Raw genomic sequence first — 13,680 nt, 5'->3', positions numbered from 1 at the left:
TGTTAGATCTTGTCAGTTTTTCAAAACGGTTTGAAAATTTACACTCTTCAATTTACACACTTACCATCAATGTATGAGAATCCCAATTGATCCCCACTGTGTTAGTGTGTTAGGGCTCCTGTAAAAAAGTACTACAAACTGATTGGCTTAAAACTGGTTATTTACTGTCTTGCAGTTCTGGAGGCTAGAAGTCCAAAATCAAAGTGTCAGGCAAGTGGGTTCTTTCTGAAGACTTGGTGGGGAGAATCTGTTCCATACCTGCCTCCAAGCTTCTAGTGGTTTGCCAGCAACCTTTGGTTTTCTTGGCTGATGAATCCATCACTCCAAATCCTCTGCTTTCACTCAAATGTTCTCCCTGTGTCTCTTCATATAGGTTTCCCTGTGTATGTCCATCTCTGTGTCCAAATTTTCCCTTTTTATAAGAACACCAGTCATGTTTCATTAAGGCCTGCTGTAATTATCTTATTTTAACTTGATTGCCTCTATCAAGACCCTATTTTCAAATAAGGTCACATTCTGAGGTGCTGGGGGTTAGGACCTCAACATAGCTTTTTGGGGGGTCACAAATCCATAATACTCGTGTTTCGGATTGTCAGCCCTTTAAATTCCAGCTATTCTGTAGTAGCATCTCAGTATGGTTTAAATTGGCATCTCCCTGATGAGTGATGATTTTAAGTCCTTTTAATATATTTACCAATCATTCGTATATTTTCTATTGTTAGGTGTTTGTTCCAGTCTTTTGTCCATTTTTAAAACTGGGTTGCAGGAATTATGTATATCTTCTGGATATGAGCTTTGGTTATTTATATACATGTATCATATGAGTGACTATGTATATGACATGTATGTATGTGTATATGTGTGTGTATGTGTGTGTGTTTGCACATATAAAATACCTTGCTGTAGTATGTGGCTTTAGTCTCTTAAAAGAGTTGTTTGTTGAATAGAAGTTTTTTCTTTTAATGCAGTTCAACCTATTAGTCTTTTTTTAAAGATTAATGCTTTTGTGTTATACTTAAAGAACTTTTGCCTACTCCCAATTCATAAAATAATTGTTTTCTTCTAGAAGCTCTATTGTTTTTCCATCTTGAATAATTTTTATGGGTGGTGTGAGATCATGTCATTTGTTTTTATACTGATATCCAATTGACCTAGTATTGTTTGTTGAAAAGACCATCCGTTCCTTACTACATTATAGTGATGCTTTTGTCATAAGTCAGGTAACTGTACATGTGTGGGTCTGTTTCTGAACACTTTATTCTATCTCATTGGCCTATCTGTCTATCCAGGTGCCAGTATCACTCTGTCTTAATTAAATCTTGACATTGAATATTGTAAATCCTGCAGCTTTGTTCTTCACTCCAAGATTGGTTAGGTTCTTTGCATAGAATCAACTTGTCAATTTTTACAAAAAGCCTGCTAAAATTTGTATTGGAATTACATGGGATCTATAGAAATAATAGACATTAAGAAATAAATTCCTATTTAGGAATAATACACATTTAAATAATATTTAAATAATAAATATTATCTTACATAAACATGATATATCTTAAAAAGAATCAGTTTTAATATTTTTATAGTGGTTACAACCATATATCTAAATAATGTATTTATATGTATTTATTATTAGTCATTTTTATTGACTTCCTAGTGTGGTAGCTAAGGATTTTCCTCACTTTAACTTATGCTTTCCTCTACCTTCTTGAAAATATAGAATATATTATAATAATTATATACATTTTATATATAATATATAATTCTACATAATTATGTATAAATGAAGAATATATTATAATAATTGCTTTAATGTCTTTGTCTGCTAGTTATATTATCTGCATCATTTCTGTGCATGTTTCTATTGACTGATATATTTCTCTTCATTTTGGGTTACATTTTTATGCTTTTTTTAAATGCTTTTTTGGGTTACATTTTTATGTTTTTGCCTGTCTGCCTGGTAAATTTGATTGTAAATTTTACATTGCAGGTGCTAGATATTTCTGTATACTTAAATTTTTTTGTAACTTTTTTTTTTAATACTTTAAATTCTAGGGTACATGTCCACAACCTGCAGGTTTGATACATAGATATACATGTGCTATGTTGGTTTGCTGCACCCATCAACTCATCATTTACATTAGGTATTTCTCCTAACACTGTCCCTCCCCCAGCCATCCACCCCCTGACAAGCCCCGGTGTGTGATGTTCCCTGCCCTGTGTCCAAGTGATCTCATTGTTCAATTCCTACCTATGAGTGAGAACATGCGGTGCTTGGTTTTCTGTCCTTGTGACAGTTTGCTGAGAATGATAGTTTCCAGCTTCATTCATGTTCCTGCAAAGGACATGAACTCATCTTTTTTTATGGCTGCATAGTATTCCATGGACAGAGTCTCACTCTGTCACCCAGGCTGGAGTGCAGTGGCGTGATCACGGCTCACTGTAACCTCTGCCTCTTGGGTTCAAGCAATTCTCTGCCTCAGCCTCCTGAATAGCTGGGGTTGCAGGCGCCTGCCACCACGCCTGGCTAATTTTTTTTCATTTTTAGTAGAGACAGGGTTTCACCATCATGGCCAGGTTGGTATTGAACTCTTGACCTCATGATCCACCTGCCTAGGCCTCCCAAAGTGCTGGGATTACAAGCATGAGCCACCGTGCCTGGCTTAAATTTTTTTTTTTTTTTTAATTTCAATAGGTTTTTGGGGAACAGGTAGTGTTTGGTTACATGAAAAGTTCTTTAGTGGTGATTTCTGAGATTTTGGTGCACCCATCACCTGAACAGTGTACACTGTACCCAACGTGTAGTCTTTAATCCTTCGCCATCCCCCACCCTTTCCCCTGGGTCCCAGAAGAGCTACCGGGCTCTGGGTTGGTACTGGGGAGTGTCTGCAAAGAGTCCTGTGATGTGATCCATCTTCAGGTCTTGAAGCCATGGATACCAGAACCTGCTCCAGTGGAGGTAGCAGGGGAGTGAAGTGGACTCTGTGAGGGTCCTTGGTTGTGTTTTTGTTTAGTGTGCTCGTTTTGGGTTGGTTGGCCTCCAGCCAGGAGGTGGTGCTTTCAAGAGCCCATCAGCTGCGGTGCTGTACGGAGGATGCAAACTTACCCTAGAGACACCTAGTTAAGTATTCAGGTTTCTCAGGCAGTGGGCAGGGCCATATAGAGCTCCCAAGAGATTATGACCTTTGTCTTCAGCTACCAGGGCAGGTAGAGAAAGACCACCAGGTGGGGGCAGGGATAGGTGTGTCTGAGCTCAGCCTCTCCTTGGGCGGGACTTGCTGTGGCTGCTGTGGGGGATGGAGGTGTGGATCCCAGTCCAATAGAGTTATATTCGCAGGGGGATTATGGCTGCCTCTGCTGAGTCATACAGGGAAGCTGGGGAAAGCTGGTAGTCATAGGCCTGACCCTGCTCCCGTGCAACCCACAGTCCTAAAGGCTGGTCTCACTCCTACCATACCCTCCCAAGTCTGTTTCCAGTCAGCTGCTGAGCAGGGCTGAGAACTGCCCCAGACCAGGAGTCTCCCCATTGAGAAAGCAGGCAGATTCAATTTTTTGGCGTCTCAGGGAAGCTGCATGGGTGATACAGTTCCTTCAAAGGGTCTGTGGATTTTCTCAACTTTCCTGGGTATGTTCCTGTGATAGTTCTTGGAGCAAAAGTTCATGATGTGAGTCTCCACATGAGGCTCTGTCCCCATCTGCAAGCTAATCCCGCCTCCTATCTGCCATCTTAATCTCTGTATACTTTTAAATATTCTTGAGCTTTGTTCTGGAATTCAGTTAAGTTACATGGAAAAAGATTCGTTTTTTTTTTTTTGAGGCTTGCCTTTAATCTTTGTTAGATGAGATCAGGGCAGCCTTTAGTCTAGGGCTAATTTTTTCCCAGCTACTAAGACAACACTCTTCTGAGCAGAATATCCTATGACCCATGTATTATCAGCTTTATGGGAACACAAGCTATTTCAACTGTGTGAGATCTGTGGATTATTCTGCCTGTTCCTTTCTGGTATTTCTTTTGCCAGCCTCAGGTAGACTCCTTCTTATGCAGTGCTGATTAGTACTTAATTGCAGAGTGGAAGGGAGCCCTCTGCAGATCTTCAGAGCTCTCTCTCTCTGACTCTGGTTCTCTCTCTCCCTCTGTCTCTATTGTGCAGCTGTCTCCTCTCTGGTACTTCACTCTGAAAATTATAGCACTTCTTACCAGGTATTAAATCTCTGAATAGTTGAATTCCTGGATAATATTTCAATATTTGAATCCCTGAATTATAACCAGATTGCTACCTGCTAAAAGATGAAAGTGGTGAAGAAGTTCCTCTCAGAAAGAACTCAACATAGCAGCCTATGTTTGGCTTTAATAAGTATTCACAGTATATATAAGTTGTGTGTGTGTGTGTATTCATACATATATACGAATCCTAACTCACAAACTTAGGTATGTAAGTACATGGCTGTTCTTTATTTTATTTAAACTAACTTAAATCTGACTTTGACTCTGGGCTTCTATTCTATCAAGATCGGAATGTCAGTCTTAGTACTGCCGAAACTCATTGTCTCATTTTCCCAGACTGCCTGATTCTTTTAGTCCTTTGATTCTGTGGTTTCTGTGCTCTGCTGGAGCAGGCAATGTTTTGTGAGACCAGGAGCCACCTGTGCCATAGATCAAACACACATACAGACATCACTCTTAAGGCCTTACCATCTCCCCAGATGCTTTCAGATGCAGGGAACAAGTGCCCACAGCTCTGGGACCCACCTGCCCATCCTCCTCTGAGTCAGGGTTCACCTCTGCCTCCCCACCATCCTTGTTATCAAATACTCTTTTCCTTAACTCCTGCTTTCCGTCCCTGATCTGGGGACCCTCCATCCACCATAGCATCATGTTTTCAGGGAACATATGGAAGGAGATAATAAGAACCTAGCTAGCTATCTGATTGGAATGTGGGGAGAGGATAAAGTTGTACCAAATAACACTGGGTATCACCAATGTTTTCATCTTTACCAATCTAATAGGCAAAATATAATAACTCTTGATTGAATAATCTGCATCCTTTTTATTATTGGTGGGGTTCAGCATTTCCTTTCATATGCCTATGGTTCATCTATATGTATTCTTCTGAGAATTGTCTGTTTAGATTTCTTGTTCATTTTTCTTTGGGTTCTGTTTATTTCCCACATTATTTTTAATTTTAGCCTCTTTATCTATATTACAGATATTTGCCTTTTATTCTACATATTATAAATGCTTTCTCCTGCTCTGCCATTTGCCTTAAACTTTGTTCATATTTTTCTAACTGTGCAGAATTTTAAATTTTTATGTGATCAAAACCAGCTATATTTTCCTTCATGTTGTGTCTGGAGTTGGTTCCTTCCAGTGGGTTCTTGGTCTTGCTAACTTCAAGAACGAAGCTGCGGACTTTCGCAGCGAGTGTTACAGCTCTTAAAGGTGGTGCGGACCCAAAGAGTGAGCAGCAGCAAGATTTATTGTGAAGAGTGAAAGAACAAAGCTTCCACAGCATGGAAGGGGACCTGAGTGGGTTGCTGCTGCTGGCTGGGGTGGCCAGCTTTTGTTCCCTTTTGTGTCCCCACCCACATGCTGCTGATTGGTCCATTTTACAGAGTGCTGATTGGTCCATTTTAAAGAGTGCTGAGTGGTCCATTTTACAGAGTGCTGATTGGTGCATTTACAATCCTTTAGCTAGACACAGAGTGCTGATTGGTGTGTTTTTACAGAGTGCTGATTGGTGCATTTACGAGCCTTTAGCTAGACACAGAGCACTGATTGGTGCATTTTTACAGAGTGCTGATTGGTGCACTTACAATCCTTTGGCTAGACACAGAGCGCTGATCAGTGCATTTTTACAGAGTGCTGATTGGTGCACTTACAATCCTTTAGCTAGACACAGAGCACTGATCGGTACGTTTTTACAGAGTGCTGATTGGTGCACTTACAATCCTTTAGCTAGACACAGAGCGCTGATTGGTACATTTTTACAGAGTACTGATTGGTGCATTTATAATCCTTTAGCTAGACACAGAGTGCTGATTTGTGCGTTTTTACAGAGTGCTGGTTGGTGCACTCACAATCCTTTAGCTAGACACAGCGCTGATTAGTGCATTTTTACAGAGTGTTGACTGGTGCATTTACAATCCTTTAGCTAGACACAGAGCACTGATTGGTGTGTTTACAATCCTCTAGCTAGACAGAAAAGTTCTCCAAGTCCCCACTCAACCCAGGAAGTCCAGCTGGCTTCACTTCTCAATGTTAATCTGAGTCTCATGGAAAGGCTAAAATTTAAAGTTCCAGTGCGCAAATACATAAAGGAAATAAGTCTTAAAGAGATGAGAAAGATAGTATGTATGAAAGAAAAGGGAATTAAAAAGAAATAGTAAATCATTTTAAAAGCAGACATAGAGTTTAAAAGATGAAGTTAGAAAAATAGTAAGAAAGGCAAACAAGCTAGGAATAATCAATATATACAAAAATAAATTAAATTCTAAGAAGTGCATGTTTGTGTGTGTGTGTGTGATAATTATGAACCAATGCCCCCAAATAACAAGGTAATTGATGAAAAAAATTTTTAATTAATTTTTTTAATTGACAGATAGATGAAGAACTTTTAAAAATAAGACTCTGTGGGCTATGAGAGAAAGATGAACTAGAGATTAGTATGATTTCCTGAGCTTGATGTTTTTTACAGAGGCAAATAGGGGAATCTGATAGATTGGGACTTTCGTGAAATGTCATTAAACATGGAAAATTGAGGGGCAAAGAGTAGAAATGAAGAGGTCTGCACTTTTATTCAACTGCTCAAGGTCTGCTCTTTTTATAGTTACTATGTGCAAATAAATTGCATTGCCACATGTATGGAAACACACACATATATACACACCACACATACCATGTAATTTAACAAAAAAATATATTTTTAAAACATTTTGTGAGGTGAAGAATGAACATTCTTTAGTCTCTGGGGAATGAGAGTTAAAAATTATTTTTCCACTTTTTGATTTAGAGACCTTCACTCAAACACAGATATTAATATATTTGTTTATATAATTTACATGTTTATATTTATTTATATATCTATGCATCAAAACACATACACAAACTATATATCTATAACAATATCTATTATATATTTTATATAATAATCTATCATATACATATATGTGTAGATATATATACATAATATATAACATATAGTCTATTATATATAATATGTAGGGAGATGGATTATATTTCCTCAGAATTTGATATGATCTATTCACCATTAAACTGCAGTTTACCTGCAAAATTTTCATTTTTCCACATATTATGAAAACACTGGTATTATAGTGATTAATAATGAGTTGTTTAGTATTTTCATTAGAAAGACCATATTTGCTCTTTAATCAAGTCCAATCCAACTTCCATCACATCCTGTTGGTAGATATATGTTAAAATTTGAGTCTAGCACAATATAATGATATAATAAGAATAGTGTATTGTAGTTTTATTTTATTACTTAGTAATTATGCAGAATGATCAAAATGGTGACTACTGCAAATACTTGTTTTATTTTTTCAGATTTCGAGATCCACTGGAAAGTGATACTATTGTGGTTCATGCCATACTGAGTGACCACAAGATATCCTCTTACAGGCTGGTGCAGCCCTCTAAGTACTCCAAATTCAAACGAGCTAGTCAATCAGAGAGAAAACCAAGCAAATTGGACAGGTTTGAAAAAGAGGGACCTGGAAGAAAGGACAGTCAGAGAGATGCAGGTAGCCTATGACAAGAAGACTTTTAAATTCTTATTTACTAAGACTTCAAAAGTGAATTGTCTGTGGGCAGAACCATTGAACCTTCTTTGGTGGCTTGAGCTCAATCTCTTGTCCCTCTTCCTTCCATGATGGTTTTCTTTGGAGTAAATAATCAAGAGAGACTAAAGTGTATGGTATAGCTGACAATGAGAGGCCACATTTTCCCAATAAATGCTCCATGTCCACTTTCCTCTTTAACGTAGTTTGTAAGAAAACCTACCCTGGTCATGTGACTGAGAGTGTGTGAGAGGACTGGATGCTGCTGTTTTCTTACTTGCCACATCTAGCTATTCTTAAATCTAAGATTTCCCCAGATGCTAGGAATCTAGGCAGTGGTTCGTTTCAGATTCCTGGGCCCTATTCCAAAGTGTGGGGCTAAAACACTGCATTTCAGACTATTTTCCAAGAACATATGCTTTAAATAGAATGATCAGAGAATAGAGGTATGAAAATAGTACCTCTAATCCCTGCAACCTGTTTCTTGTGGCTGCCCACAAGGTGACTGCAGATTAGTAGAAGAACAAGAATTCTGGAAATGGCTTGGAGAGCCATTCAATAATAAATAAAAGGTGCTGCTGCAGCCTGGCTAGATCTAGGCTATTGACAATGATATAATACAAACATTAATATTGGTTTATCTTCTTCATTGGGAACTCTTTAATGTCTCCTTTTTGCTTCTAGGATAAATTCTGAAACTGCTGTCCTGATACTTAATCCTTCCACAATCTATCCCTATTCTACGTTTCCAGTAGTGCCTTCTCATACTGTTCAGCTTGCCTGTTTAGTCTTTTGTCCTGCCTGCTGCTCCCTGATCATGTCTGACACTTCTACACTCAGGCTTCTGCCAGAGTGACCTCTTCACTTCTCTCCTCTCTGAATTCTACCAATTCTTGGGGATGTAGCTTAAATTACACTTTTGTTTATAAGGCCTTCCCATGACCACCCAGGCCACATAAACTCTTCTTTCTCTATACCACCATATATTTGAAATATGAAATATGATTAAATGGTTATTTATAACTATATAAGTATCTCATATTATCTAATTTTTCATGTCTATCTAAATCTTGAACATGAATAGAGTAATTCCCCAATAGGAACTTGTTAGTAGACCAGGTGTGGTGGCTCACACTTGTAATCCCAGCACTTTGGGAGGCCAAGGCAGGTGGATCACTTGAGGTCAGGAGTTTGAGACCAGCCTGGCCAACATGGTGAAACCCCATCTCTACTAAAAAATACAATAATTAGCTGAGCACGGTGGCACATTCCTGTAGTCCCAGCTACTCAGGAGGCTGTGGCAGGAGAATCACTTGAACCCCAGAGGCGGAGGTTGCAGTGAGCCAAGATTGCATCATTGCACTCTAACCTAGGTGACAAAGTGAGACTCTGTCTTGAAAAAAAAAAAAAAAAGAAAAGAAAGAAAAGAAACTTGTTAGTTGACACAGCCAATTTTTTTTTTTTTTTTTTTTTTTTGAGACAGAATCTCTCTGTGTTGCCCAGGTTGGAGTGAAGTGGTCCAATCTAGGCTCACTGCAACCTCTGCCTCCCAGGTTCAAGCAATTCTGGTTACTTCAGCCTCCTGAGTAACTGGGATTACACCCAGCTAATTTGTGTGTGTGTGTGTATTTTTAGTAGAGATGGGGGTTTCACCGTGCCTAGGCTGGTCTTGAACTCCTGAGCTCAGGCAATCTGCCTAACTTGGCCTTCCAAAGTGATAAGATTATAGGAGTGAGCCACCAAGCCTGGCCATAAAGCCAATAATTTTTAAATTATTTATTTGATTGTGATTCTGACGAGTTTTTTAGTTGGCTTCAGAGCACTTCAGTTGGTATGTGCCACCTCAAATTGCATGTATCGAATTGGACTTACTCGATTTTTCTCCTTCTCCCCACCATCATGTCACAAACACTCTTTCCCAACATGTTAATGGTCCACCATCATTTATCTTGTTCTCTAATTGTTTAATATATGTCTTATCTTGCCAACTTTTTAATAAGGTTTTTAAAAGCAAAAAAATGTGGCTTAGATCTTTTTATTTTGGCATTCCACAGTACTTATTATGGGGTTGAATTCGTAGTAGTTGGTCAATAAATACATTTTTGTTTTTGTTTCGTTTTGTTTGAGACAGAGTCTCACTCTGTTCCCCAGACTGGAATGCAGTGGCAAGATTTCAGCTTACTGCAACCTCTTCCTCCTGGTTTCAAGCAATTCTCCTGCCTCAGTCTCCCAAGTAGCTGAGATTACAGGAACGCACCACCACGACTGGCTAATTTTTGTATTTTTAGTAGAGATGGGGTTTCACCACGTTGCCCAGGCTGGTCTCAAACTCTTGACCTCAAGTGACCCACCTGCTTCAGCCTCCCAAAGTGCTAGGATTACAGGCGTGAGCCACCACACCTAGTGCTCAATAAATACTTTGATTTACAAATTCAATATATTCTCTGTTTTTCTTAATGCAGCAGGTTAAAAACAATATCTGAGAGTTTTGTTTTTATGTCTCAAAAAGGCTGAAAAATGTTGATTCTCTATATAGGTGGGAGTGTTACCATACAAGAAGAATCAATAATAGAAAAAGGGAAGAAATTTCGGCCTAAAACCCTAAGTGAAATTATGGTGGAAAATCAAATTGAGAAAACGAGAAAACTTATATTAAAAGCTGAAAGGGCACAACTAAAGATTCAACAGCGAAAAAAAGAATGGGAGGAACTGTGAGTTATTTTTACCTAAACTCTTTTTTTTTTTTATTTTATTATACTTTAGGTTTTAGGGTACATGTACACAACGTGCAGGTTTGTTACATATGTATCCATGTGCCATGTTGTCTTGCTGCACCCATTAACTCATCATTTAGCATTAGGTATATCTCCTAATGCTGTCCCTCCCCCCTTCCCCCACCCCACAACAGTCCCCGGCGTGTGATGTTTCCCTTCCTGTGTCCATGAGTTCTCATTGTTCAATTCCCACCGATGAGTGAGAACATGCGGTGTTTGGTTTTTTGTCCTTGCGATAGTTTACTGAGAATGATGTTTTCCAGTTTCATCCATGTCCCTACAAAGGACATGAACTCATCATTTTTTATGGCTGCATAGTATTCCATGGTGTATATGTGCCACATTTTCTTAATCCAGTCTATCGTTGTTGGACATTTGGGTTGGTTCCAACTCTTTGCTATTGTGAATAGTGCCACAATAAACATACGTGTGCATGTGTCTTTATAGCAGCAGATTTATAGTCCTTTGGGTATATACTCAGTAATGGGATGGCTGGGTCAAATGGTATTTCTAGTTCTAGATCCCTGAGGAATCGCCACACTGACTTCCACAATGGTTGAACTAGTTTACAGTCCCACCAACAGTGTAAAAGTGTTCCTATTTCTCCACATCCTCTCCAGCACCTGTTGTTTCCTGACTTTTTAATGAGTGCCATTCTAACTGGTGTGAGATGGTATCTCACTGTGGTTTTGATTTGCATTTCTCTGATGGCCAGTGATGATGAGCATTTTTTCATGTGTTTTTTGGCTGCATAAATGTCTTCTTTTGGGAAGTGTCTGTTCATGTCCTTTGCACACTTTTTGATGGGGTTGTTTGTTTTTTTCTTGTAAATTTGTTTGAGTTCATTATAGATTCTGGGTATTAGCCCTTTGTCAGATGAGTAGGTTGCAAAAATTTTCTCCCATTCTGTAGGTTGCCTGTTCACTCTGATGGTAGTTTCTTTTGCTGTGCAGAAGCTCTTTAGTTTAATTAGATCCCATTTGTCAATTTTGGCTTTTGTTGCCATTGCTTTTGGTGTTTTACACATGAAGTCCTTGCCCACGCCTATGTCCTGAATGGTATTGCCTAGGTTTTCTTGTAGGATTTTAATGGTTTTAGGTCTAACATTTAAGTCTTTAATCCATCTTGAATTAATTTTTGTATAAGGTGTAAGGAAAGGATCCAGTTTCAGCTTTCTACATATGGCTAGCCAGTTTTCCCAGCACCATTTATTAAATAGGGAATCCTTTCCCCATTTCTTGTTTTTGTCAGGTTTGCCAAAGATCAGATAGTTGTAGATACGCAGCATCATTTCTGAGGGCTCTGTTCTGTTCCATTGATCTATGTCTCTGTTGTGGTACCAGTACCATGCTGTTTTGGTTAGTGTAGCTTTGTAGTATAGTTTGAAGTCGGGTAGCGTGATGCCTCCAGCTTTGTTCTTTTGGCTTAGGATTGACTTGGCGATGCGGGCTCTTTTTTGGTTCCATATGAACTTTAAAGTAGTTTTTTCCAATTCTGTGAAGAAAGTCATTGGTAGCTTGATGGGGATGGCATTGAATCTTTAAATTACCTTGGGCAGTATGGCCATATTCACGATATTGATTCTTCCAACCCATGAGCATGAAATGTTCTTCCATTTGTTTGTATCCTCTTTTATTTCATTGAGCAGTGGTTTGTAGTTCTCCTTGAAGAGGTTCTTCACATCCCTTGTAAGTTGGATTCCTAGGTATTTTATTCTCTTTGAAGCAATTGTGAATGGGAGTTCACTCATGATTTGGCTCTCTGTTTGTCTGTGATTGGTGTACAAGAATGCTTGTGATTTTTGTACACTGATTTTGTATCCTGAGACTTTGCTGAAGTTGCTAATCAGCTTAAGGAGATTTTGGGCTGAGACGATGGGGTTTTCTAGATATACAATCATGTCATCTGCAAACAGGGACAATTTGACTTCCTCTTTTCTTAATTGAATACCCTTTATTTCCTTCTCCTGCCTGATTGCTCTGGCCAGAACTTCCAGCACTATGTTGAATAGGAGTGGTGAGAGAGGGCATCCCTGTCTTGTGCCAGATTTCAAAGGGAATGTTTCCAGTTTTTGCCCATTCAGTATGATATTGGCTGTGGGTTTGTCATAGATAGCTCTTATTATTTTGAGATACGTCCCATCAATACCTAATTTATTGAGAGTTTTTAGCATGAAGGGTTGTTGAATTTTGTCAAAGGCCTTTTCTTCATCTATTGAGATAATCATGTGGTTTTTGTCTTTGGTTCTGTTTATGTGCTGGATTACATTTATTGATTTGCGTATGTTGAACCAGCCTTGCATCCCAGGGATGAAGCCCGCTTGATTATGGTGGATAAGCTTTTTGATGTGCTGCTGGATTTGGTTTGCCAGTATTTTATTGAGGATTTTTGCATCAATGTTCATCAAGGATATTGGTCTGAAATTCTCTTTTTTGGTTATGTCTCTGCCAGGCTTTGGTATCAGGACGATGCTGGCTTCATAAAATGTGTTAGGGAGGATTCCCTCTTTTTCTATCGATTGGAATAGTTTCAGAAGGAATGGTACCAGTTCCTCCTTGTACCTGTGGTAGAATTTGGCTGTGAATCCATCAGGTCCTGGACTCTTTTTGGTTGGTAAGCTATTGATTATTGCCACAATTTCAGAGCCTGTTATTGGTCTATTCAGAGATTCAACTTCTTCCTGGTTTAGTCTTGGGAGGGTGTATTTGTCGAGGAATTTATCCATTTCTTCTAGATTTTCTAGTTTATTTGCATAGAGGTGTTTGTAGTATTCTCTGATGGTAGATTGTATTTCTGTGGGATTGGTGGTGATATCCCCTTTTTCATTTTTTATTGCATCTATTTGATTCTTCTCTCTTTTCTTCTTTATTAGTCTTGCTAGCAGTCTATCAATTTTGTTGATCTTTTCAAAAAACCAGCTCCTGGATTCATTAATTTTTTGAAAGGTTTTTTGTGACTCTATTTCCTTCAGTTCTGCTCTGATTTTAGTTATTCCTAGCCTTCTGCTAGCTTTTGAATGTGTTTGCTCTTGCTTTTCTAGTTCTTTTAATTGTGATGTTAGGGTGTCAATTTTGGATCTTTCCTGCTTTCTCTTGTGGGCATTTAGTGCTAT

The 13,680-nt window shown here is 38.7% G+C and overlaps 1 protein-coding gene across 5 annotated transcripts in view; it reads left to right on the top strand.

Moving 5' to 3' along the window:
• Nucleotides 1-13,680, top strand: part of CFAP44 (cilia and flagella associated protein 44) — a 154,228-nt gene that overhangs the window by 86,220 nt on the left and 54,328 nt on the right. For 4 of the 5 annotated variants that reach the window (XR_010118452.1, XM_055260149.2, XM_063630025.1 and 1 more), the window contains 2 exons: nt 7,562-7,758; nt 10,331-10,505. The exons of the other annotated variant lie outside the window; for it this stretch is intronic. Coding sequence is in view for 3 of the 4 variants with exons in the window: in XM_055260149.2 (XP_055116124.2) it covers nt 7,562-7,758; nt 10,331-10,505 (372 nt within the window). In the remaining variant the exon portion in view is untranslated. The remainder of the gene's footprint in view (nt 1-7,561; nt 7,759-10,330; nt 10,506-13,680) is intronic. 5 annotated transcript variants of the gene reach the window in all.

Source organism: Symphalangus syndactylus, chromosome 21, assembly GCF_028878055.3.
Source record: "Symphalangus syndactylus isolate Jambi chromosome 21, NHGRI_mSymSyn1-v2.1_pri, whole genome shotgun sequence".
NCBI lineage: Eukaryota > Metazoa > Chordata > Mammalia > Primates > Hylobatidae > Symphalangus > Symphalangus syndactylus.
Note: the sequence above shows the minus strand (reverse complement) of the source record. Positions and strands in the feature narration are given on the sequence as shown.